Raw genomic sequence first — 26,656 nt, 5'->3', positions numbered from 1 at the left:
GCCTCCCCCACAGAGAAGGGGCTTTGGAAAGACCACTAAATCGCAGAAGCGGGGGCACCTGGGTGGCCCAGTCGGTTCAGCATCTGCCTTCAGTGGCTCAGGTCGTAATCCCAGGGTCCTGGGATCCAACCTCGCATCGGGCTCCCTGCTCAGCGGGGAGTCTGCTTCTCCCTTTCACTCCCCCTGCTTTTGCTTGCACTCTCTAATAACAAAATCTTTAAAAAACAACAACAACAAAAAAAAAACTTTATAAATGGCAGGAGCTGGGAATAACAGAAAATAACTTCTTTTTAAACTGATTTTAATAGGCAGTATGGGACTCTGATTTTAATAGGCAGTATGGGACTCTGATTTTAATAGGCAGTATGGGACTCTGATTTTAATAGGCAGTATGGGACTCTGATTTTAATATGTATGTACAGATATATGGGTATATTTGGGTGTGTATCTATGTATGTCAAACAGTAATAAAGTTACTCCTGCCTCCCTCTCCCCACCCCTCTGCAGGGACGCGTGCATCCCGTCCCCATCTACAAATCCAACCGCATTGAGTTTCCTGAGTACCCTTCTGGAATTCTTTAGGCAGATACAACTACATATTCTTATTTTTCCATTTCTTTACCCAAGAGGTTTTATACCAAATATGTTGACTGCATCTTGATGGTTTCACTTAAAAAAAAAAAAAAAAAAGAAAAGAAAAGAAAGAAAATGGATCTTTTTTTTTTTTCTCCTTAGAAAATGGATCTTGAAGGCAGGCCTTGTACTCATTTCTTACCTTGTTCTGGAATCATCCCCACTCCCCCGAGGAATGGGCAGGACATGGTCTATCTATCCACCCAGTACTGCCCACCACTTGGGTTGCTGCCAACCTTTTCGCTTATTCACTATTCCAAACAATGATGAGAGGAATCCCCTTAGGAATTATTCCTCAAGCTGAAGAAAACACAGAAAGCCTGACCCGAAGGTCAACAACTTCGCATAGTATCATGACCAAAGCCTCAGAGCTGGAAAACAAGGTGGTGCGGGTTAAGCTTGATAACCAGGAGCCACACAATGAGAATCATAAAAGCAGTGATAAATCGGGAATCCAGTCCGTACGACATCACCAAATATATCGGAAGGAAACAGGATCCCGGTCCTGGAGAGCGATGGACACCCCCGGTCCCCAGCGACACGGCTCACAGCAGCCAAGACCCGGATGCAACTTCAGTGCCCCCTGGCCAACAGAGGGGTAAGAAAATGAGCTGTATACGGATGCAACGGGGTATCATGCCGACATTAACGGAGAAGGCATCGTGCCGTGGGGGACCACACCAAGAGACCGTGAGGGCTTGACGCCAAGGGACATAAGCCAAACAGAGAAAGGCAAATACTGCATTCTCATTTCTGCGTGCTTTCTGAAAGTGATGAACTTAGGCACCTAGCTGGCTCAGTCGGGGAAGCATGTAACTAACTCTTGATCTCTGGGTCTCCTGAGTTTGAGCCCCACACTGGGAGTAGAGATTACTTTTTTAAAAAATACACTTTTAAAAAATAAAAATGAGGGGCGCCTGGGTGGCTCAGTCATTAAGCATCTGCCTTTGGCTCAGGTCATGATCCCAGGGTGGATCGAGCCCCGCATCAGGCTCCCTGCTCCACAGGAAGCCTACTTCTCCCTCTCCTACTCCCCCTGCTTGTGTTCCCTCCCTTGCTGTGTCTCTCTTGTCAAATAAATAAATAAAATCTTTTTTAAAAATAAAATTAAAATGAAGGGGTGCCTGGTTGGGTCAGTGGGTTGAGTGACTGACTTCCTGATTTCGGCTCAGGTCATGATCTCAGGGTCATGAGATCGAGCCCCATGTGGGGCTCCACGCTCAGCAGGAAGCCTGCTTGAGATTCTCTCCTTCTCCCTCCCCCTACACCCCTTCCCCATGTGTGCTCGCGTATGCGCACTCTCTCTCTCAAATAAATAAAATCTTTAAAAATAAAAAATAGGGGCGCCTGGGTGGCTCAGTGGGTTAAAGCCTCTGCCTTCGGCTCAGGTCATGATCCCAGGGTCCTGGGATCGAGCCCCGCATCGGGCTCTCTGCTCGGCGGGGAGCCTGCTTCCTCCTCTCTCTGCCTGCCTCTCTGCTTACTTGTGATCTCTGTCTGTCAAATAAATAAATAAAATCTTAAAAAAAAAATAAAATAAATAAAAAATAAAAAAATAAAAATAAAAAATAAATTAAAATTTAAAAGATTAAAACACTGAACTCTTGGAAACAGAGAACGGTGCTTGCCAGGGGCTAGGGAGCGGGGGAAGTGGGGAGACTTTGGTCAAAGGGTACAAGCCTCCAGTTATAAGATGAAGACGCACCAGGGATTTAACACACAGCATGGTGGTGATCGTTAACAACACTGTATCACATACTTGAAAGCTGTTACAGAGTAGATCTAAAAAATTATCACCACTAAACTGGGCGGGGGTGGAGAGGTGGGTAATAATGTGGGGAAGGAAGGTGTTAACTAACCTTACTGTATAATCATTCTACAATATAATGCTTATCAAACCATCTTATCATGTCACACACCTGAACTTTACCTATGTGATCCGTCAATACGTCACAATATGTCAAAACGTCACAATACGTCAAAATGGGGGGAAAAAATCACTAAATGCAGGAGCGTGCATTCCTGGCAACTTACAGCTCTCCAGATAGTATTTTTTTTAAGATTTTATTTGACAGAGAGAGCGCACGAGAGAGCACAGTCAGGTGAAACGGCAGAGGGGGAGGGAGAAGCAGGCTCCCCGCAGAGCAGGGAGACCGATGCGGGATTCAATCCCAGGACCTTTGGATAGTGACTCGAGCTGAAGGGAGACACTTAACCTACTGAGCCACTCAGATGCCCCGGCTCTACAAATATTATTATATAATGTTTGATTTTTAACAAAATAACAGAAACCATCTAAACTTAGTGTCCAATATACTAACCACCTTGGGGGGCTACTGAGTGGTTAAAACGAGGCTAGACTAAATGGAGACAGGAAAGAACATACACACACCCACAAACACACACGCACACAGGATCTAACAAGTGTGCGTGCGCACACACGCGCTGGATCCAAAGACTTAGCCTGGGGAAAAAAAACACATAATATCTCATTAATTACTTGTTGAAATGCTAACATATTGCCTATACAGAGCTAAATAAGATATATCAGGTCCCTGGGGGGGGCTCAGTACCTTAAGCGTCTGGCTGTTGGTTTCAGGTCAGGTCATGATCTCACAGGTCGTGAGATTTTCTCCCCCTTTGCCTCTGCCCCCACTCATGCAGACTCTAATAATAGATCTTTATAAATAAACCAGATCATTAAAATCATTTCACCTGCCTTTTTCTTCAATGTGGCAACCAATTAAAACTCCTAGCATGGCCTACATTCTGGTTCTCTCGGATGGCACTGGTTCAAACAGTGGACAGTGGAGAAATCATCAGGGAAATGAGAGCACATGGATTTGCTTGAAGAGAACCTCACCATGGCCTCTGGTATCTCTTTGATAAACACAGGGTCCTTTTATTCTCATGAAATAATAAAAGTAAAAAGTGGCGTGCCACTAGAAGACAGGGGATTGATTTGTTCAATCCATTCCACACCTGGGTTACCCGGGTTACTACCCAGGCTCCTCACTGGTTGCTGGCCTCCCCTCCATCCTGGAGCCAAAGGGATAGGTTCAAACGGCAACCCAATCCTGACGCTCTGCCTGAAGCTCTGCACTCACTGCTCTCGGACCACTCTGTGCCTCAGGGCCTTTGCACAATCTGTTCTCCCTGCCTGGAGCCCTTGCCCATTCACTGCCCTAGCTTCAACTCAGAGGCAGCCTTTGGGCCTCAGCAGAACCAGTCCTCCCCCTTCGCCACCCTCCACCCTTCCCCATGGCCACTTCATGGAGCTCCATACATTTACAGCAGAGCACTCACATGCAGTCGTAAAATATTTCTTTCAGATACTACTTGAGGTTTTACATACTATCGTAATACTCTAATGTTCCATATGTTATGGGACATGCAATACAGTATCTAATGCATTCTGTATCACACACATGACTAACAAAAACCAGACAAATGTCCATTTGCATAGGCCAGGGGTTGGCAGACGACCACCCATAGGCCAGATCTGACCCTCCCCCTGCTTTGTCCCCCAAACTAGGATTGGATTTCACATTTTTAAATATAAAATGGAAAACAGTTTGCCTGCCGCCAAGCGCTGTCACTCGATTTCACCCTGGCCTGCAAAGCCACAACTATTTACCACCTGCCTCCTTCCAGAAAACGTTTGCCAACTGGAGCCATGGGTCAAAAATCGCTAAAGGGGGCACCTGGGTGGCTCAGTTGGTTAAGCAACTGCCTTCGGCTCAGGTCACAGTCCCAGAGTCTCTGGATCGAGTCCCGCATCGGGCTCCCAGCTTGATGGGGAGTCTGCTTCTCCCTCTGACGTTCTCTCCTCTCATGCTCTCTCTCACTGTCTCTCTCTCAAATAAATAAATAAAATATTTAAAAAGAAAACATTTCTCTCTTAAAAAAAAAAAAAAATCACTGAAGACTGGGGCACCTGGGTGGCTCAGTGGGTTAAAGCCTCTGCCTTCGGCTCAGGTCATGGTCCCAGGGTCCTGGGATCGAGCCCCGGATCAGGCTCTCTGCTCAGTGTGGAGCCTGCTTCCCTTCCTCTCTCTCTGCCTGCCTCTCTGCCTACTTGTGATCTCTGTCAAATAAATAAATAAAATACTTAAAAAAAAAATCACTGAAGGTCAGTAATTTCACATGACCTGACCTGATGCTAACTTACCTCAACCACGATTTTTTCCCTATGCTGCCTTTCCCTCCAGGGCTGTCAGCTCTGTGGGGACAGTGGACGCCCAGGCGGGGGCCCTGGATCGTTTGCCTCCTGCCTGCAGCAGCTCTTGGCACATGGGGGGCACTCAGAAGTCCCTGTCAAAGTTAGGGACCAGACACCACGAACTATAAGCTGCTATAAACCGCATGCGGCCAACATGTGCGGCCGTCACCCGAGGCACACGGCCGCCCGGGGCTTAAGGACACAAAGACAAATAATGTCCCAAAATCAATGGCGGGAATGGTTGCACACCTCTCCCAGAAACCATCCAATTCTGTACTTTAAATGTGTGAATCATAAAGTCTGTGAATTGTATCTCAATAAAGCGGGTAAGGAAAAAAAAAAGATGAATAAGACCCAGGGTCAGTTGAACTATGTGAATTCTCACCTCCCGTATGCTGTCCTTAGAACCTAACCCCCCCGCAAAGCAAATTGCACACCGACCCCGCTTCATCACCCCAGTAAGAAAATACTTCATCAACACAGGACTCGTTTGCATTTGTTAAAAAAATAAATAAATTTGAACGCAATGTCTTTTCCTATTGCTCTGTTGCTTATAACTAGATTACTTGTCCCCCAATCCAACATTTCTCACCCTTGGCACAGCTAACATCTGAAGCCAGTTTTGTGTGAGGCCGTCCTGTGCACGGCGGGATGTCCGCCAGCATCTCTGGGGCTCTGCTCCCCCCCCCCCCCCCAGATGCCAGCAGCATCCTCCCAGGTCGTGACAACAAAAATGTCCCTAGAAAGTGTTCATGTCCCTATGGGGGAGGGGCACAATCACTCCAGCTGAGACCCACTGGTTTTTTTTTAAGATTTTTTATTCATTTATTGAGAGAGAATGAGTGAGTGAGTGAGAGAGAGAGAGAGAGAGAGAGCGCACGCACACAAGTGGTGGAAGCAGTAGGCAGAGGAAGAGGGAGAAGCAGGCTCCCTCCTAAGGAGCCCGATGTGGGACTAGATCCCAGGACCCTAGGATCATGACCTGAGCTGAACACAGAGGCTTTTTTTTTTTTTTTTAAGATTTTATTTATTTATTTGACAGAGAGAGATCACAAGTAGGCAGAGAGGCAGGCAGAGAGAGAGGGGGCAGCAGGCTCCCCACTGTGCAGAGAGCCTAATGTGGGGCTCGATCCCAGGACCCTGAGATCACGACCTGAGCCAAAGGCAGAGGCTCAACCCACTGAGCCACCCAGGCACCCCTGAACACAGATGCTTAACGAAATGAACCACCCAGAGGCCCCAAGACCCACTGTCTTCATAGTTTCTCTACATGGCTCCACTTCTGACACCAACATCTAGTGACCCCAAAGACCATCCATCCGCCTGTCCATTCATTTAACACGTTTACTGAGCCCTGCTTTGTAATAGGAGTTGAACCACGACATTGACCTTTGGATCCTGCCTTCAAGAAGCTTAGACTCTGGTGCCAGAGGTAGGATGGGTACATAAAGAGCAGTGACAAAGGATTTTAAAAATACCAAATGTCACTGAAAAGTGACACATAAATGAAGAGAGATCTCTGGGGCACACGGCGTGGGGGGGTGGTTAATTCCCCAAGCATGGGGGAAGAAAACTCAAGTTCCTCCTCATCGCAGCAGGGACAACACCTGCTTCTCAGAGTCACCGTGAGGGCTGCATTGACACATTACATTCTTTTACTTTCAACCTCCAACAGGATGTTCCCATTTTGCAGAGCGAGCAGCCAAGGCTCAGAGAGGTAAAGCAACTTGCTCATGGTGGCAGCCTGGAAGCAGAAGGAAGGGACGTCAACACAGGGAGGCCAGCTCCCCCCTCTAACCAATGCCTCCCTGATGGGCACTTGGTGACTGGCCTATTAGCGGCAGTTGCCGTCATTGCTGCTTCCACTTGGGAGCTCAGGGTAGGTTTCCCTAAGTAGGCAAAACCCACAGGCCACCAACAGGCCAAGATATGCCGTTGTGGGCACAGGGCAATAGTGTTCGAAGGAGAGCACAGAGCAGGATCCAAGGCGGACGCTGGACAAGGTCGCATGTGTGTGCCCATTGACAAGTCAAACAAAGCATCAGGAGGGGACTGGGCGACAACCAGGCCCAGGAAGACAGGCCAGGGCCTGAGCCAGTTAAGCAAAGGAAAACCAAAGCTCCACTTGGGATTCCCACCAGGAAAGTGCTGCATCACCCACAGGTTGCAAAAGCTCCGAGGCATTATGAAATCGAGAGCGTTAAGTTTCTGGCTCCCTCTTCTCAGCCCCTCCTCTGGATAACAACCCAAAACAGGAAACTGGGAAAGCCACCATCATCCTCCAAGAAGTCCCCGGAGACACCCCGGCCCGGGCCCCCTGCCCCAGAACATCCGAGCTCGCCCTCCTCCCTACACCAAGGTCTCTCTATTTAGAACGGAAATCCCAACCGCACTCCCTGTCCAGGTCAGACAGGGTCATGGGGGAGACAGACCCAGGTGCAGGCGGTGTCGAAGGAGGACCGGTTTCCACGCAGACACCTGGGCTCAAGCCCCATCACCAGCACTTCCTGGCTGTGTGCCTTGGAGGAAGTCACTCCACCTCTCTGACTTTTGGTCTCCTACCTCTCCCCAGACTACAAACGCTCTGTGATGGAGGAGAGGGTAGCCGCTGGGGGCCGAATCTGCCACCACCCCTACCCCATTGTTACTGCGGTCACAATAGCTCAGAACACCATGTGCCACAAGGCTGAAGCCATCCAAGAAACGGGCCAGAGTCATTTGGCACAACCTACTGGAAATGACTCCACTCTGGCCCACCCAGAGTCCTTCTGTCCTGCCACTGACCCGTAAGGACCCACAATGCTATTTTAAAACAGGGACACTCCCCTCGCAATGGCAGGACAGTGCCACGCCTGAGAGCCTGGACTCCTGGCCAGACAGCCACGTTTCCATCCCAGCTCTGCTACAGATGAGCCGTGGGACCTTCAACAAGGTACATAACCTCTCTGGGCCTCAGGTGGCCCATCTGTAAAATGGGGACAATGGTCCATCAACTTTGTAAGGCTGTTCTGAGGGTTCAATGGAAAGCATTTTGAACAGGGCTTGGGACTCACGAGCACTAGGAGTGTTAGTTAATACTAACTAGGTTGGGACGCCTGGGTGGCTCAGTTGGTTGGACGACTGCCTTCGGCTCAGGTCATGATCCTGGAGTCCTGGGATCAAGTCCCACATCGGGCTCCCAGCTCCACAGGGAGTCTGCTTCTCTCTCTGGCCTTCTCCTTGCTCGTGCTCTCTCTCACTGTCTCTCTCTCAAATAAATAAATAAAATCTTAAAAAAAAAAATACTAACTAGGTTATCCGTCTTAACCTAGGCCTGCAAGGCATGTTGGTGCCCCCACCCCAGCCTCTGATGGCCTGCGGGGGAAGGTCTCTCGCTGCTCTTCTGTCTCACCCAGCTTCTTCCCACCAATTTCATCCCAGGCCTGGAGTGCCCCAGCTTCGTCAGCTCCTTCTCATCCCTGCATGTTCTCAGACGCCTGCTGGTACAGAGGCCTCACCCCGCCGAAGTGACCATCTCTGCCATCATTCATCAAGCCCCAAACGTGTGATTTCCTTCAGCAACCCTCGTGTTTCTGTTCCTGCAGCACCGGGCTGGGGTTCCCAGGCAGACTCTGGGTGACTTCACCTCTCTCTGCCTGTTTCCTCATCCACGGGATGCAAATAACCACAGTCCCTTCTCTATAGGTTTATTGTCGGAATGAAAATACCGTGCTTACAGAGCGTCTAGAACATTCCCTGACACTTAGGACATGCTCTGGAAGTCTAGCTCTCAACTATATTCCTGCAGAGGGTCTCTCTCCCTCTGACCTGGAATCTTCCGGAAGCATGACCACGTCCTTTTAATGTGCCCGCACACAGCAGGCACTCATTCAGTGTTTGTTCGACAAGCAAAAGGAGGAGTGAATAAATTTATCTGAAGCGCAACCCAGAAACATGCAAAGAAGAGCCACAGACTCCGTCCTGCCTAAAACCAACAATCCCAGCTACAGGCACAGGTCCAAAGGAAATAACTCCAAGAGTAAGAAAAGGAGCAATGTGGACACGCTGGCCCGTTCACAGCCAAAACCAGGAAGCTCCCAGGCAGGCAGCTTCCCCGACAGCAAAGCAGACGAGGGCAGAGGATCCCGCTGAAAATGACCTGGGTGTCACGAACCAAAGTGAGGGATCACTCCCAGCCCTGGAGAGGCCATCAGTAATGAGGGGCAGGCACTGGCCCCCTGGGGTCCATGCTCTAGACTAAGCACTAGGGAAAAGACATCATCTACAAGTAAGGACTGCCTAAGAGCCGGTGCAGGGTTAGGAGAGGGTTCTTTTTTTTTTTTTTTTTTTAAGATTTTTTTTTTTTTTTTTTTATTTGACAGACAGATCATGAGTAGGCAGAGAGGCAGGCAGAGAGAGAGAGGAGGAGGAGGCAGGCTCCCTGCTGTGAGCAGAGAGCCCGATGTGGGGCTCGATCCCAGGACCCTGAGATCATGACCTGAGCTGAAGGCAGAGGCTTTAACCACTGAGCCACCCAGGTGCCCCTAGGAGAGGGTTCTGACCGAAGAAACAGAAGGGGAAGATGGCAGCCATTTCTTCTAGAGAGGTTTAGATGCCTTCACGGCCAAGCCCTCCACAGCCTTCCAAGCCCAGAACACTACAGACTGTAGCACTGTGCAGGTCTCATCTTGTCTAATCCCTAAAACAAACCTCTGACAAGAGAGGTACTATTACTGTTCTCCATGTTATAGACCGAGGCACAGAGTCCAAAGGTTTCCTGACCTGAGCCACAAAGGCCATGTGACCCAGAGAAGGAGAAAAAGTTAACAGTGGGTGTTGGGGGCAGGACAACCTAGACCCACATCACTGTCCGGTACTTCCCCATCTCAGTATCCTCCAGGATCCTCGGACTTCCCTTTGGACCAGAGCAAGGGACTGCTGTGTACGGATGACGACGAGGACGATTTCAACAATGACAAGGGATGAGCAGTAGTAAAAGTAACAGCACTTAGGAACGGGGCTAGTGCATTGGTCATACTTGAAACTCCTTTAGGATTACAACTCTATGACGGAGGCACTGCAGTCATCCCCATTCTGCACATAAGAAAACCAAAGCACAGAGAAGTCAAGGGACTTCCCCAAGGTCACACAGCAAGCAGCAGAACCGGGATCTGAAGGGAAGGTATGCTGGCAACCTGTACTCTTACGTCCCTCTGAGCATCTTCACGACTACAGTCCCCATGAAACGGAGGCCGCATGTGTCACTCACCAGGGATGGGTCTCCAGCATCACACCTAAGGCAACAGAAGGATTAATTCACAGTAGGGTTGGGGGGACTGGAAGCTATCATAATACATCAATTGTAAAATCAACATGGTGGGGCCCCTGGGTGGCTGAGTCAGTCAATCGTCTGCCTTCAGCTCAGGTCATGATTCCGGGATCCTAGGACAGAGTCCCACATCTGGCTCCCTGCTCAGCGGGGAGCCTGCTTCCCCCCTCTGCCTCTGCCCCTTCCCAGCTTGTGAGCACTCTCTTCCTCTCTTCTCAAATATATTTTTTTAATTTTTTAAAAATTGTATTTACTTATTTGACAGTTAGAGATCATAAGTACGCAGAGAGGCAGGCAGAGAGAAGGGGGGGAAGCAGGCTCCCTGCTGAGCAGAAAGCCTGATGTGGGGCTCAATCCCAGGACCCTGGGATCATGACCTGAGCCGAAGGCAGAGGCTTAACCCAGTGAGCCACCCAGGCGCCCCTCAAATATGTATTTTTTTCAATAAAAAAAATTTAAAAAAACAAGAAATGTCACGTTTCTTCACATCTCCCTTCGGTATCAGTTTCCCCTGATCCGCGCATCCTCCAACCTTCCACTGGCCACGTGTGCGCAGCATGGCATCACCAAAACCGGGATGTATGTTGCCACTGCCGGCCTTTTTGGAGTCGATGAAATGCAGGACAGCCTGGACCCTTCTCTTATTGAGCTCACCTCTGGGGATGGCAAGAGGCTTTTCCTTACGTTTCCAGAACCAAGAAGGAAACTTGAAAAAAAACGCCCTGAGAGACACCAATCAAGCCCGCCCCACCTCCTCACTACTGCTCCATAACACGGCAATTAACTTTAATGGGGGACGGTAATTGTCAAGCTACCTGACCAGGCCAGCTCGGGCAAAGCTGCCAGCACACATCCGACCATGTCCCCTGCCAGGTGCCTTCTTGTCTCCACGATTCCTTCCCCAGGCCACGCTGTTTTTGCCAAAGCCAGGCAGGGAGGAGGCTGTAAAATCTCCTAGCTGACCAAGTACAGCCCTTTCCAGTGGGCATGATCACCAACAGGCCACGGCTTCTGCCTGGCCCCACAGCAGAAATCCTCTCCGGGCGCCTGTCTGCCTTGGTCAGTGAAGTGTTTGCCTTTGGCTTCGGTCATGATCCCGGGGTCCTGGGATTAAACCCTGCATGGGGCTCTCTGCTCAGCAGGAAGCCTCCTTTCTCCCTCTGCCTGCTGCTCCCCCTGCTTACACTCACGTGCTCTCTCTATAATAAATAAATAAAATCTTTAAAAAAAGACAGAGAGAGAGAGAGATCCTCTCGGCAAGCACAGCATGCTTTCGGAAACCTGTACTCAAATAGGATTTGCCCGGCAAAAATGTTATGGATTTCAACCACTTCAGGGTCCATACGCGTCCTTCTCCCCGATATCCGTACAGTGCCAGGATGGGATAGTATCCTAAATCCACGTCCGCATGTAAACTTCGCATGGGTTAACTGGAGCTCTGACATAAGGTGTGAGAGCAGGCCTGAAACCCCCAGCAGGCCCTGGCTGGATGTATACCATGTCACACACACACGGTCACCAGTTACCCAGAAAAGACAGAATTGCAAAGAGAGAGAGCGAGCCAGCTAGCAAATCATGACATGACCCAGAATGCTGGAGCATGTGGCCTGAGCCAGGCGAGGGCTTCTCAACCTAGGCATAGGCACGGTGACATGCGGGCCCTGGTTAACCCTTTGTTGTAGGGGGGAGGTTCCCCTGGGCCTTGGGCAGCAGCGTCTACCCACTGGATGCTGGGAGTACACTCCCTCCAGGGGTGATAACTTAAAACGTGTCCAGACGTTGACAAATGTCCCCGGGGTGGGGAGCGGGTGGGAACCAAAACGCCGGTTGCTGAGAGTCTCCGATCTGGGTGGTCTGCAGAACACCCTCTTCTTTCATTTTAGTAAGGACCTAGGTATTAGCTATTCGGTAAATACACAAATACAGCCACCCTGTGACTCGCATGTGTTCTAAAGTGACAGGCCACCACGCTTGGCATCCACTGATTAAGGTTTAAAAAAAAAAGTGAACTGGTTTAAAGGAAAGTATGAAGTGATTAAGTATGTCGGGGCGGGGGAGGGCTCTCCCAACTCTCTACTCCCACCAAAAAACCAAATATTCACTTTCCTTTGTCTACCCTGTAACTAGAGGTGGTCAAGCCCAGGGCAAGGCTATTCAGGAGATGCTCAGAGACCACCGACTGGGGACAAGCCATGGATAAGAGCCCAGTTCCATAAGCACTGGACCTCAGAGGTACAGTCTCCAGCAAGGGGATCCACGACATTCCCCTCCAACACCCACCCACTCAACACTTGCTTCCCACTTCCCCAGGAGCTCCCTGCACAGAGGCTAAAACAACAAGGCTATGACCAACTGCCTTGAGAGGGAACAATCATTAGCAAATTGCCTAATTAGGTTCATGTTAACATTTTATCAAGTAAATATGTTAATTAAAAATGGGTCCTATCCAGATTGCACTAGTAAGTGAAAACAAAAGAACGAAGAATATGTTTTTACAGGATCCCATCCTTGTTTTTTAAAAGATGCTCTCTATTTGGCGTAAGGGGAGAAAATGGGCTGATTTAAAAGTTTAAACTCCAATCCGCCAATAAGAGAGGACCTCCACAAGAGTGTCGTTAGGGAGGACTTCACTTTTTACTACACTCGTACTATACGGTTTCATTTCTTTTTTAAAGATTTAATTAATTTATTTGACAGAGAGATCACAAGCAGGCAGAGAGGCAGGCAGAGAGAGAGAAGGAAGCAGGCTCCCCACTGAGGAGAGAGCCCAACGCAGGGCTCGATCTCAGGACTCTGGGATCATGACCTGAGCCGAAGGCAGAGGTTTTAAACCACAGAGCCACCCAGGCGCCCCTGTATGGTTTCATTTTATATTGTGTCTCTTGCAATATCAGACTAAGAAGAGAGTCCAAGAAAAAGTCCCTTTAAATAATTCAATCACTGCCATGTTTATGGTAACAGAAAATCTGGAAGTTTCCAGGTATGCAAATGTCAGCAGCTCTCAGAACTGTCACAACTTCACTCCTATGCCATTGATTTAAATACTTAAGCAAGTCTTCTTACTTCTGAACTAGGGAAGAAAACCATGGGAAAAATGAATTTCTCCACACATAAGCCCAATTTCAGAGCTGGTACCTGATACCCGGGCATGCCTTACCCAGACCCGGGAAATACCACAGACACCCGGTAACAACGGAGCCAATATACCTCAATTGTCTCAGATGCTGGGGACAGAAGTCTGAATCCCTGGGGTCAGACTGGGCTCTTTTCCAACTGCCAAGGCCTGCCTGGGCCCAGGGTTTACAAGGAGATAATAACCCAGAAGAGAATCATGACATCTGAAATGCCCTCTCCACTGCCCTCAACTGTCCATACTGTCCCCTACTGTCCAGCCTCCTCTTCCATAACCACAGCCTCAGCGTCTGCTCGAGCTCTGCTGGGCATCCTCCATGCCTTACCTCTTCCCTACAGCTATGTAAGACACACAACGTAATCACGGTCACCCCCTTTACAGGTGAGTCCACAGAGGCTCCCAGAAGTTAAGGAACTGGCCCAGGGTCACATGCTGGGAAGTGGCATGACCGATTTGCAAACCCAAGCTCCTATGAATGTGGCCTCGCAAATGAACTGGAGATGAGCCACCAGATCCCAACACCGAGTGTGGTGTGGCCCACCCAGATCCCAGAGATCTCCGTGGGACAAAAAAGAGGAGAGCACCCCATGATGCTGTAACAGCAGTCCTTGGATAGAGTGTAATCTACCATGTGGCTTTTCTCCTTGACCTTGTTGGTGATTTAACTTGAGGAAGATGCTTCATCAAAGGGCTCCTAGATAATTTAACCAAATCAGAACTTGAAGGTCACCCTCCCAGCAACTGACAGCTCCAACTTTCCTCTGGGTCACTGGCCTCGAGCCTCTCAGGCTGACTGGAGGGACCAGAGAAGACGCTGTTACTAACATGCACCCATCATTTGCCCACAGTAATAAAAACAACCATAATAATGGGTATCCTTAGACCATGCTAGAATGGTGAAGTAAGCCAACCCCTTTAAAAAAAAAAAAACAAGGCTCGAGCTAGAGGCAAATCTGTTCAAGCGTTCTGAGACACTCACTCCACTCCTGAGAATACACTCTAAGGACAAAAGCAATAGGCACTCTCCATGTGATATTCATTCTAATGTTTTCTCTAAAAGGAAAAAAAAAAAAAGAAAGAGGAGACAGCAATCTAAATGTCAAACCATAGGTAATAATTATGTAAATTATAGTCCACCAATACAAGAAACAATTGCTGTGACACTGTATAATTTTAAAAAGTTCTATGGGAGCGTGGGAAAATTCTTACACCAGTAAATGAGAATCATTACAACCAAATGTGGTCTTGCACTGCCCAGCGCCACTCTTGCTAGTAACTACACACAAATCTGGACAAGAACCAAATGTTAACACTCAAGCAAACAAACAGTAACCTGCAGAAATATATCTGTGACATGCCTGACAAAGGGGCAAGATTCCCAATGTATCAAGACAAGAGCTCCTGCAAATTAACAGAAATAAGGCAAGCCAGTGGAAAGATGAGCAGGAAAGACACAGAAAACAGATGCACAGAAAAGAACACACATATCCAAAAAAAAAAAAAAAGAAAAAAAAAAGAAAGAAAACACACATATCACCGGGAGATACGCTGTGGGATGCTCAGCTTCTCACCGAAAGAGAAATGCAGATGAAAAGAAGATTTTTTTTTTTAAATCCACTGAATTAACAAATTAAATGATGCCCAGTGCTTGGGAGGGTGTAAAGAAATGGGAATTCTTATTTGTTGTCGGTGGCAATGAACGTGCTATATTCTCCTTCCTGGAAAACAATCAGCTAATATCTACTAAAAAAAAAAAAAAATTACCTGATTTTGACCTATGTACTAGAATGCTTACTGGAACAGTCTTCACAGGAATGAAAAAAACGAGAAATAATGCAAGTAGCAGTTATTAACAGGGAAAAACGGCTGCATTAATTTTAACAAATATATATTTGTTATATATATATATCATTCCAAATATAACTTGGAATATCAAATTATGAATTTGACAAATTATGAATTTATTTAAAATTATGAATAAGTTTTTTATTTAAATGCAATTAGCCAACATATCATTACATATCATTAGTTTTTGATGTAATGTTCAATGATTCATTACTTGTGTGTAACACCCAGTGCTCATCCCATCACGTGGCCTCCTTAATGCCCATCACCCAGCTACCCCGTCCCTCCACCCACCTCCCCTTCAGCAACCCTCAGTTTGTTTCCCAGAGTCAAAAGTCTCTCATGGGGGTGCCTGGGTGGCTCAGTGGGTTAAAGCCTCTGCCTTCGGCTCAGGTCATGATCTCAGGGTCCTGGGATCGAGCCCTGCATCAGGCTCTCTGCTCAGCGGGGAGCCTGCTTCCCTTCCTCTCTCTCTCTGCCTGCCTCTCTGCCTACTTGTGATCTGTCAAATAAATAAAATCTTTAAAAAAAAAAAAAGTCTCTCATGGTTTGTCTCCCTCTCTGATTTCTTTCCACTCCATCTTCCCTCCCTTCCCCTATGATCCTCTGTGCTGACCCTTATCAAATAAACTATGTTGTATTAAATAGCATGTTACGAGGCACGTGGGCTCAATGGGTTAAGCCTCTGCCTTTGGCTCAGGTCATGGTCTCAGGGTCCTGGGATAGAGCCCCGCATTGGGCTTTCTGCTCAGCGGGAGCCTGCTTCCTCCTCTCTCTCTGCCTGCCTCTCTGCCTACTTGTGATCTGTCTGTCAAATCAATAAATAAAATCTTTAAAAATAAATAAATAAATAGCATGTTACATATCACCTATTATGCAAACAGTGAAATTCTATGTATTGACATGAATCATAGGTTCAGTAAAAATAAAAAGCAATGATTTTAACATAAACGTTTTTATTTAAATGTGTTTGTTTGTAAACTTTTCTATCATCCCAGAAAATCCTGGAAGACGACCTCAGTTTAGCTCCAGAGAACAGCTAATATGTACCCACCTACTACTTTTAATACTTTTTTTTTTTTTTTTTACTACTTTTAATACTACTTTTAAATATCTCTGGGATGGGGGCACCTGGCTGGCTCAGTGAGTAGAGCCTGTGACGCCTGATCTCAGGGACATAACTTCAAGCCCCACATGAGGCGAGGAGTCTACATAAAAAAAAAATAAATAAAATTAGGGGCACCTGGGTGGCTCAATGGATTAAGCCTCTACCTTCGGCTCAGGTCATGATCTCAGGGTCCTGGGATCAAGCCCCTCATCAGGCTCTCTGCTCAGCGGGGAGCCTGCTTCCCTCTCTCTCTCTCTGCCTACTTGTGATCGCTCTCTCTCTGTCAAATAAATAAAATCTTTAAAAATAAATAAATTAATAAAATAAAATAAAATAAATAAACAACAAAACAAGTATCTCTGTGACGTCTCTTTAACAAGGAGTGCTGCTTTTGTAAATAAGGCCAGGAAGTTTATGTGCCCCCCCCCCAAAAAAATCGAGCTACATTAGCAGGATGGGATTTTGAGTAAAAACTCCACACATCATTAAACTGTTGATGTCAAAGCTCTTTTAAAATGACAGAGAAGGCAAAGATTGCCTCACACTGAACCCTATTTTTTTTAAAAATGGGAGCAAAACTGAGCGCTCACCCTCCAGAACTTCCCGGAATACAAGGTTTAACTCAGCCGGACAAAAATCCTCTACCTATATAGGGAAGGGACGTGAAGCTGGTCTATTTCCAGCTAGCTTACTCTTGCCTCAAATACCAGGAACACAACAGGTGCTTAATAAACACTGCTGGGTCCATTAGTGGACAGCACACACTGGGCCATCAGAACCACCAAGTTCTCAAGGCACAGATCCCTCAACCCAGCCATTCCTCAAGGAGGAACTTATTCTGCTGAGTCATTTTACATCGACGTGTGCAAAGAGGAGTACCCAGAAACACTCCAGGCAGCGCTGTGCATCAGGCCAAAATTCTGCAACCAACCCAGATGGCGACCAACGTGGGACAGAGGTAAATGTACCGCACAGTCATAGAACAGAAGAATGTGTGGCTTATGACCAAGTTTTACTTCCTCTTTAATTTGCATGGACTTAATATAGAAAAAAAAATTAACATTGGTTTTTAAGTGCAGGGAGAGAAACACAGAACATTATTTAGAATATGAACCCATCTAGGGAGGAAAAAAAGATGTATGTACCCACTCACCTCTTCATACGTATTTGCATGTACGCTTGGCATTCTTCTAGAAGGAAACCCAAGAAACTATCACCAGTGGCTACCTCTGGGAAAAGAGGGAGGCGGAATGTAATGTACTCAAACGTTTACTTTCCCTCTGTATTCTCCTACACTACTCACTTTTTTTTAAATAACAGCACAATCACACCACAATTAACCAAATCAAATCACAGCCAGATCTTCATGTAATCAGCCAGATCATTTCAACATCTCATTTGTTGGTTTGTTTTTTTTTAAGATTCTATTATTTTTTAAGTAATCTCTACACCCGATGAGGGCTCGAACTCACAACCCTTGAAATCAAGAGTTGCACCCTCTTCTGACTGAGACAGCCAGGCGCCCCTCAACGTCTAGTTTTAAAAGAAGATTTTCCTGGCAATTTAAAGCAAGTCACCTTCACCGCTCATGAAATGCCATTGGAGGAGAATCACGGGCAGCTGGGGAGCGGGGAATCCCAACTTTGTCTAACCCTGAAGGATTTTCAGCTACAGTTCAGAAACAGAGGAGACACAGAAAAAAATATACGCATTGACTTTAATTGTAAAAACCTGAGACTCATGGGGCGCCTGGGTGGCTCAGTGGGTTAAAGCCTCCGCCTTTGGCTCGGGTTATGATCCCAGAGTCCTGGGATCGAGCCCCGCATCTGGCTGTCTACTCAGCAGGGAGCCTGCTTCCTCCTCCCTCTCTCTCTCTCTCTCTGCCTGCCTCTCTGCCTTATAAATAAATAAAAATCTTAAAAAAAAAACAAAAACAAAAAAAACAACCTGAGACTCATTCCAACATAAATGGATCAGAAGCCCACGCCTCTTCAAGTATGGCTCTATTTCCTCGCCAAGCTTCCCCTTTGGAATTTTCAGGCCCTTATTATTACCACCACAAGCCATTTTATTAGCACTTTATGCATTTTTGCAGAATGCTGAAGGCAAGATTTTTATGAGATGGGCTCTGTAGTTCCTTTGAGTTAAACTCTGATACTCTGACCACTTCAAGCACCCCGGGGCCTTTGCACTTGCGGTTGTCTTCCCCTAATTACTTCCCTCCCCTAGTCCTTTGAGGGCCAGCTTCTCCATTCAGATCACAGGTCAAAGGTAAGACCTTGGATATCCCTCTTTCATAGCTTGTACCCCACCCCCAGGTCCTCCCAGTCTGTGACTCTGTGGCACTTACCACTACCCAAAATTGTTGCGGTCATTCCTAAGTGTAAGCTGCATGAGCACACGCACCTCATCTACCTCATTCGTGGCTGCATTTCCAGTGTCGAGAACAGTAGATGCTCAGTTCACAAAAGACTGACTAAATGAGTAAGAAAGGGTTGTGGCAAGAATGAGAGATCAAATCCAGTGTTTTTAAAGACCTCTCTGAAGTTCTTCGTACCGGGAAAAATAAATAAATGCTCTCCAAAGAGGAGGGCGCCCCCAGCCAAGTAGCCACCTAACAAGGCCAATAAAAGGTGCACTGAGAGTCTCAGAGAAGAAAGGGTAAAGCCCCATAAAATGTCAATGACTACCTCCCCAGTCATCTAGACCCATTTTCCAGGACTTGGCAACCTCCCCGCAGGGCATGAATCCCACGACGAAGATAAGGGGACCTCAAGCTAAGTAGGACCCCCACTCTGTGACTGTCCACCTCTACCGGGGAGATCAACATGAGGGCCTGACGCTTCCGCTCCAACCTCCATCATCACACCCTCCAGCCTGAATGGATGAGCGCAGGGAACACAGGCCCCAGGTGAAAGGGGCAAGACCTCGTGGCAAAGCCCACCTGTTCCTCCTCCACGTAATGCGACTTTAGCCTCCTTACGGTCTCATTAAGCTTCTCCAAGGCAACACCCGGTAAGCTAATTACAGGAGAAGTTCAATGACTCAAATCTCGCGGGGGGGACGCAAGGTCGACGGCAAGTCTCACCCCAGATCTGTTCTGCAGATTGTTCCACGCCAACGGCACCGTGACTTCAACACCCAAGGGACATGCGGCCATGTCTGGAGGCATCCGTGTTGTCACAACACGGGGAGATGCTCCCGGCACCCCGTCCGTAGAAGTCAAAGTCAAAGACACCATTCAACTTGCGGGCCCCAAATGCCAAAGAGGTGCAGTTGACAAACTGTGCTCCACACCTACCAACCCCACCCCTGAGCCTGCTTCCTCAAATCCCCCCTGCCCCTCCCCCACCCTCAGCCTTCAAGCGCTAAGAACAGGTTTCATACCTCCATCAGAAGAGACACTGTCCCAGTTTCCAGGCTGGGGGAAGCCCACGCCTCAGGATGTCCAACCCCTTGTCATCATTCCAGTCCCTTTTACGAGCACTTTGTTTTTTGTTTTGTTTTTGTTTTTGTTTTTTTTTGCAAAATGTTCAGGCAAGTTTTGATGGGCTAGAGTTTTACTAACCATTAAGATAGCATAATAAAAGCTAGACCTCATCCCACCATGAAAACGTAGAGCCAACAGACACCCAGGACCCTTGTTTCAAATTCCTCGGACACCCGCAATTAGTTTCTGCGTCCCCACCTCCCACCAGCCAACATGACCTTGATGGAGCCGGTGGTCTTGGCACCATCAAGCTACCGAGTCAGAGGGGCCCCAGGCACTTCACCAGAAGCTTGGGCTTCGAGGCAGAGGGTGCCCGTGGAACTAACTGGCCAACAGTGCTAGTTAAGTCCTCTCAGTGAAGGAAACGGGCCAGGGGAGAAAGCACAAGGGGGAAAAGCGACCAAAGCTGGGTTCTAGAACTGAAGCCACAATAAGAAGGAGGGGGGAATGCAACGAATGGGAGCCCGCAGGCCTCTTCTGAAATAAAGCCAAACCAGCTCCCCGGTGGGCTAGATCTGGACCTCCCACACTCAAATTCAAACGTTGCCTGGACTGTGTCTGAGGCACTGAATCCTGGGAAAGGAAGGAGGGGGCAAGGCTCAGTGCTGACCCTTGCAAGGTAGACTCTATGCCATCAAGCGTGGAAGCCAGAGAGCCCGGCCTCCACGGGTAACCGTTCCAGACAGGTGAGTGACTATTCTGTCCTTAGAAACCTCTGCAGAGAGACTACAGCCCAGTTCAGAAGCCATGCCAGCGTTCTGTGTCATTTATGTCTTCCACAAGTATCTACTGGGCACCTACTAGGTCCCAGGCACCATTCTAAGGGCAAGGATTGTGGCCATAAATAAACCCAGGCCAAATACAAAACAAAACACCGCTGGGCCTGTGGAGCTGACCTGTTGGTGGGAGTTTACAGAGAATAAACAAAATCAGTAAAAATATCTTATGTATTAGATTGGCTGGGGTGGGGAAGGGTAGAGGAGGGAATGCAAAGGATTAGGGGAACAAAGAAGTGGCAGGGAGTCAGAAAAAACTGCCTAAGGTGATCTGAACAAATACTTGAAGGTAAAGAAGTATTCCAGGCAAGTGCAAAGGCCCTGAGGCGGACTAGTAACCAGCGTGGTAGGAGTGAAGCAAGACTGAAAGTAGCAGGTAAGAAGCTCAGAGAAGTGACAGGCCAGATTCTGCAGACTCTAGTAGGCCTAAGCCTTTCAGCTTCTATCAGAGTCCAAGTCTGGAGTCAAGCGTTGAGAGTGGGGGGGTGTGGATGGGACCTGACCTGTGTCTTCAACAGGCCCCCGCTGGCCGCTGCATTGAGATGAGACTCCAGGGGTCAAGGATGGAAGCAGGGAAAGCAGTATGGAGGGAATGCTCAAATCCTCGAGTGAGCCAACCGATAGTGGCTCTGGCCAGAATGCAATTGGGCGGAGGTGGGGAGGGCGGGCGGAGGTGGGGAGGGCGGGCGGAGGTGGGGAGGGCGGGCGGAGGTGGGGAGGGCGGGCGGAGGTGGGGAGGGCGGGCGGCGTTGAGTCTCCGGCAGATTTGGAAACGTTTTGAAGAAAAAGGCAACAGGCTGTGCTGACAGCTGAGATGGGGAATGGGAGGCTGGGGAGGGGCGGGTCAAGGATGCTGCAGGTGTGGGGCCTGGGCACCAGAGGACAAGGCTGATATTAACTGGTATCAGGAGGGTCCGAAGTTCCGTTTGGAACAGGCTAGGATGGAGCACCGCTCCCCCACACCCCACACCCCTCCCACCCCCAGCTGGAGAATGCAGTTCCTAAAAGTTGAGTCCATTACCACATTCACCCCCAAAAGTATCACCGATGGAGACGGTCCAGCTGGGGGAAGGAGAACAGGGCAAAGCAGTAAGGCAACCTGGGAACCCCGTATTAGCTCTTGCCTGGCCCTGTCCTCTCAAAGGTTCCCTTTCTCCTCCCCAAGCTATTCACCTTCTTACCTTGGGCCCCTCATGCTCCCACTCCGGCCTCCAGATTCCCACATTCATGCAGGAAGTGGGATGAGGGGAGGATCCCATCCATTCCTGGGTCCCTCTCAGCTCTAACCATCCAAAGGGAGGGAGGGGGAGACTGGAACGAGGGATGCACAAAAAGGGGAAGTAGACAGGAAGGTGAAGGAAGGTAAAGGGAGGAGTCTGAAAACCGACAGGAAACTGGGGGGGGGGTGGCGGACTTGGGGGGTGGAAATTGGGCTCTTCAAAGACTGTTGTGAAGCCAGGAGGAGCTATTAAGAGACAAATTACACTGACTCCAAGGCCAGATCTTACCCCAGGGGGAATGTCTAACAGCTTCTAAAATATTCCTGTTCTCCCACCCCTTGGCTGCTGATTCAAATAGTCCGAGATTTACTGAGTTCTCCGAGGCAAACAGCAGCTCGGGGGGTCAAATACTAGCAGGATTCCATGAAGGGCAATACGGATCTGCTATTTCCACCCACCGCCAGCCACAGCAGGGGCGGCAGCAAGAACTAACTGGAGAATTCCAACCGGTGTCGACCGCTTACAATTATTGAGCACTAACTGTATACCAAGCAGCAACACTCTAAGTACCTGCCAAGGATTTGCTCATTTGTTCCTACATCACTGCTCTTTGCTTCTTCGTATTATCTTATCCCCCCCCCACTTTCCATATAGGGAAACTGAGGCACACAGAGAAGTAACTCTCCTGAGCTGCAGGACCAGGACTGGAAGCCAGGGGATGCAAGCACTCCCTCTGGGGCCCTGCACCGCTTACTACTTTTTTTTTTTCCCCTTTTTGACACTTTTTTTTTTTTGCAATTTTTCTACACTGGGTCTGCAACCTAATAAATAATTTTTAATAGTTAACACCGAAGGAGAGGCCCAGGCCCATTCTCCCAACCATCATACAAATACCAGCCACAAAACAGCCCCCTCCTGCCCGCTGTGATGGAAAAAAACAAGCCAAATGTTGGTGAAATTGGCACCTATTTGGGTAACGAAGATGCTCTTTTCTCACCCCGGACCACTTGCCTGCGTGAAGGCGATTAAGTCAGTGAAACCCTCACCATGGACGACTTCCACGTTCTGGTTTTTCTGGACATTTCCTGAAGCTCAGAGGCAGGCACTGGCCCAGGAACAAAGCTCTGATAAGAGTCTCACGTGGGCCAGTCCCTTTAACTTCTGAACACACGACCTTGGTCAGAGAGAAGCCAGGCATACGTGGGGGGGCGGGAGAGGGACAGCAGCCCAATCCCTTTCCCACCAACTGAAGAAAAAGTGAGTCCAAAGGAAGGACAAGCAACTGGAAACCTACAACTTCATCTTCAGCAAGAATGATTTTTTAAAAATGCACTGTTTAATTCTGTTCAGGCCACAGGCTCGGGCTCTTACTAGATGATCTCATTTTCCCTTCAAACAACCATAACCATAAAAAGCCCATTTTTTTTTTTTTTTGAAACCTGCCCCCATTTTACAGATGCGGAACCTGAGCACACAACAGTGAAGTGGCTTGGCCAAGTTCACATGGTTTAATTGGCTGGGAGGTGGGCCTTGAGTATGCCACCCTGGAAAACACAAAAGCTACCTTCTTTCTGTTCCATTTGGTTTCTCCTGCTACCTGGAAGTTTTCAGGCAGTAGTGGCCAGCTCTCAAACTCTAGTTCCAGGCCCCTAACACCCCTCCCCCACACAAAACGGGGGCATCCAGGAATCCAAAAGGAAAGAGGCAGAGGAAATTCTGCAAGGTCAAAGACTGGGCGAAGAGGGAGGGTCTGCCAGGGAAGACCAGCCATTACCTTCCCTAAGCAAAACAACCACCTGATCATATCTGTAGCAAGAAGTCCAAAGCCAAAAAAACCCAAGTGGTTTTCCTGGGTGAGCTTAAGCTAAATACACAGAGAGCACCTCGAAACACACCCCGCTTTTGAAAACCTCATTAATCATCGATGGCCAGCTGTCATCAATAAAGCACATCCCGATGCAAAATCTAATTTATGGTCGCCTATATTTTCCCCCCTGTGTAACCTGGGAGAAGAAAATAAACAAGGAAACAAACACTCCAGAACTCACAGCAACACTCGCCCAGAGCCCCCTCTGGGTCTTTGCAGAGATAATCTTGGTGCTGTTACACCTGTTACAGGGAGCGGGGACTCCACAGGTGTTTCCAGAGTCCTACCTTCCAAATGCTCTCCAATCCCCCAGCCGCAACCCCCAACCCTGAATGCAAAAATCATCTTTCTGACTTCCAGCGGGAGAGTAACTCCGATCCCACTGGCCTGAAAACTGGGGACATACTGAGCTGTATTTGGTTGGTACCCCCCAAAAGAAAGCCTTCCCCTGGAGCCCTCCGGGATGACTTTTTCAATACTCCAAAGGCAGTTAGCACCACAAAACAGGACAAGGAGGTATTTTTGGATGCTAATCACCAGCTCCAAAGAGCCAAAGCTGTTTTTCTCTCCTGAGTCCTACACAAAGGATGAAAAAGCTGTCCAGATTTGCCCATTGTGTTCACCAATAATCAAGATAGTGTGACACAGACGTGACCTCCTGAAACAAAAGGGTGAATCGCATTACAGGGAAGCTAAAGCCCAAGACAGTGGGGATTAAACCACCCAAAGTGGGCTCGGGAGCCTGGGCCAGAGCAGCAGTGAACACGCAGAGGAAAACTTGCCAGGGTACAAGCCACGTGCATCCCCAGAGAGGGACCTCGCATTACAGAGATGGGATGACAAAGGTACCAGGATCCGGGGCATCCTCGGGAAGGTCGGGGCGGGGGGGCACCCAAACCTGACCCAAGGGTCAGGTGAGACATGGCAGGGGTAAGCACCCCTACCTTCTTCCCTGCCTGTTCCCCAAACTTCCCCAATTCTTCCCCTGTTTCTCCAAATTCCCCTATAGTAATTAAGGGGGCAGACAGAAAGTAAAAGATGGGAAAAAAAAAAAAAAAAAAAAACCGTAACCACAGGAGAGTCATGTTGATGAGGCAAACCGGGAAGGGGACAAACATCCCTTCCCACAGCCCGCGAGCCTCTTCCCAGCTCAGACCTTTGGGAAGGGGGCGTTCTTTGTGAAAGGGGGAGAACCCCAACCCACAAAGGAGATAGGAGAACTTAACCCGGAGATAACCCCCTGTGCTGCCCGCCACCCCCGCCCCCATCCCTGGCGTCCCCTTCCGCGGAAGGTTATTTTCAACTGCGGGGGCAACCGCAAAGCAGGAAGCCCTCTCCCCCAGGCTCTGGCCCCCCACGTTTCCCCTAAAGCCCCGGAGCCCGGCACATGCAAAGCCTTCGCCCCGCTTCCCGGGGACTGAGCCGCCCAAGTTTCCACCCCCGCTCCCGCATCAGCGGCCCCCGCGAGGGACCCAGCGCGGACCCGCACCCCCTACCCCCACCCCCGGGATGGCTGCGGAGCGGGGCAACGCGGCTCCGGGTGGCCGCGGGTGCCGGGGGGCTGCGGGCCCGCCCCGCCCGGTGCTTCCCCACGCCGGCCGGCCTCCCAGCCGGCGGCCGCCCCCTCCCGGCGGCCCCACGCGGCCCCGGCGGCCGCCGAGCACGTACCCAGAAGGGGTCGGAGCCATCGGCGCTGCAGAAGCCGCGGAGCTCCATGCGGCCGGCGGGCGGGCGGACGGGCCCGGCGGCAGGCGGCTGCTGGCGACAGCGGCGGCGGCGGGAGGGCGGGAGAGCGGGAGGCGGCGGCGGAGGGGGCCGGGGCCGCAACGCCGCCTGGTTGGCCCGCGCGTCACGGGGATGCGGCGCCCCGCCCCGCCCCGCCCCGGCGCCCCGCTCTCCTGCTGCCGCGGGGCGCGGGGAGGTTGTGTTGCGCCTCTCGGCGCCCTGCCCGTCGCCCACGGCCCTACAGCTCAGCGGGGGCCCGGGCGGCGGCGCGTGTCCTCCGGGAGCGGCGGGGACCTCTGCGGCCGGCCCCTGCCACCCGTTTTCCAGTCCCGCGGTGGCGGCGACGACAACGGCAACCGTAAGAGTAACACCAGGAGAAACCGGGTTCCGAGCCCTGGGCCAGCCAGCCCCGAGAGTGCCAGACGGCTCAGCTGCGTCCTCGTTGCACTAGCGACACGGAGGTTGAGTGACTTCTCCAGGGTCACCGAGCAGACCCAGCCCGCTGACGCCAGAGCTGACACAGAGGCAGTAGGACGAGGATACACTTCGCAGTGAACCCTTCACAGATGGAGAAACTGAGGCCCAGAGAGGTGAAGTGGCTTGCCCAAGGACACACAGCTGCCCATAGCAGGAGTGGGATTTGAACCCATGACCCATCTGACGCCAGAGCACTCAAGGCCCAAAGACTCCAATCTCCATCCCAAACAGTTGCCGCCCCCCACATGTGTACAAAGCACCTGAGGCTCAGAGAGGTGAAGTAACTTGCCCAGGGTCACAGCTGCCATAGCAGAAATGGGATTTGAACCCACCACCCTTCAGACTCCTCCCCCCCCCCACACACACACACTCATGGCGGGAAGACTCCAACCTCTATCCCAAACAGTTGTCTCCCCAACATGTCTACAAAGCTCCTCGGCATTTCTCCACCATCTTTGAGCAGCACTCAAACAGCCGGGCTATTGATCATCACCTTACAGGTAAAGAAAAGGAGGCTTGGAGACATATAGACCTTTCTCAGCTCGTGCAGCAGGTTATGTGGAATAAACCCATAGAAGCTGAACATACCCTAAGTTGAAAATGCCTTTGATGTACCTGAACTACCAAACATCATGGCTTAGCTTAGCCTACCTTAAATGTACTCAGAACACATACATTAGCCTACAGTTGGCAAAATCATCCGACACAAAGCCCACTATATATGAAGTGTTGGATATGTCCAATGTAAAGAATGTCCGTGTTATCGGTTACAGGTGCTCTTGATGGCATGACCCATTGGGGGCTGCAGGTTGCTGCATGGTGAGGAAGTATCATAAGGCATCTCACTGGCCC

General features: G+C 49.5%; 1 protein-coding gene across 1 annotated transcript in view; it reads right to left on the bottom strand.

Annotated features, from left to right (window-relative positions):
- ABCC1 (ATP binding cassette subfamily C member 1) overlaps positions 1-25,629 on the bottom strand; it is a 131,070-nt gene extending 105,441 nt beyond the window's left edge. The window contains exon 1 of the mRNA XM_047714454.1: positions 25,271-25,629. Coding sequence (XP_047570410.1) covers positions 25,271-25,318 — 48 coding nt within the window. The 5' untranslated portion in view covers positions 25,319-25,629. The remainder of the gene's footprint in view (positions 1-25,270) is intronic.
- Positions 25,630-26,656: the final 1,027 nt, after the last annotated feature.

This window comes from Lutra lutra, chromosome 18, assembly GCF_902655055.1.
Source record: "Lutra lutra chromosome 18, mLutLut1.2, whole genome shotgun sequence".
Taxonomy (NCBI): domain Eukaryota; kingdom Metazoa; phylum Chordata; class Mammalia; order Carnivora; family Mustelidae; genus Lutra; species Lutra lutra.
Note: the sequence above shows the minus strand (reverse complement) of the source record. Positions and strands in the feature narration are given on the sequence as shown.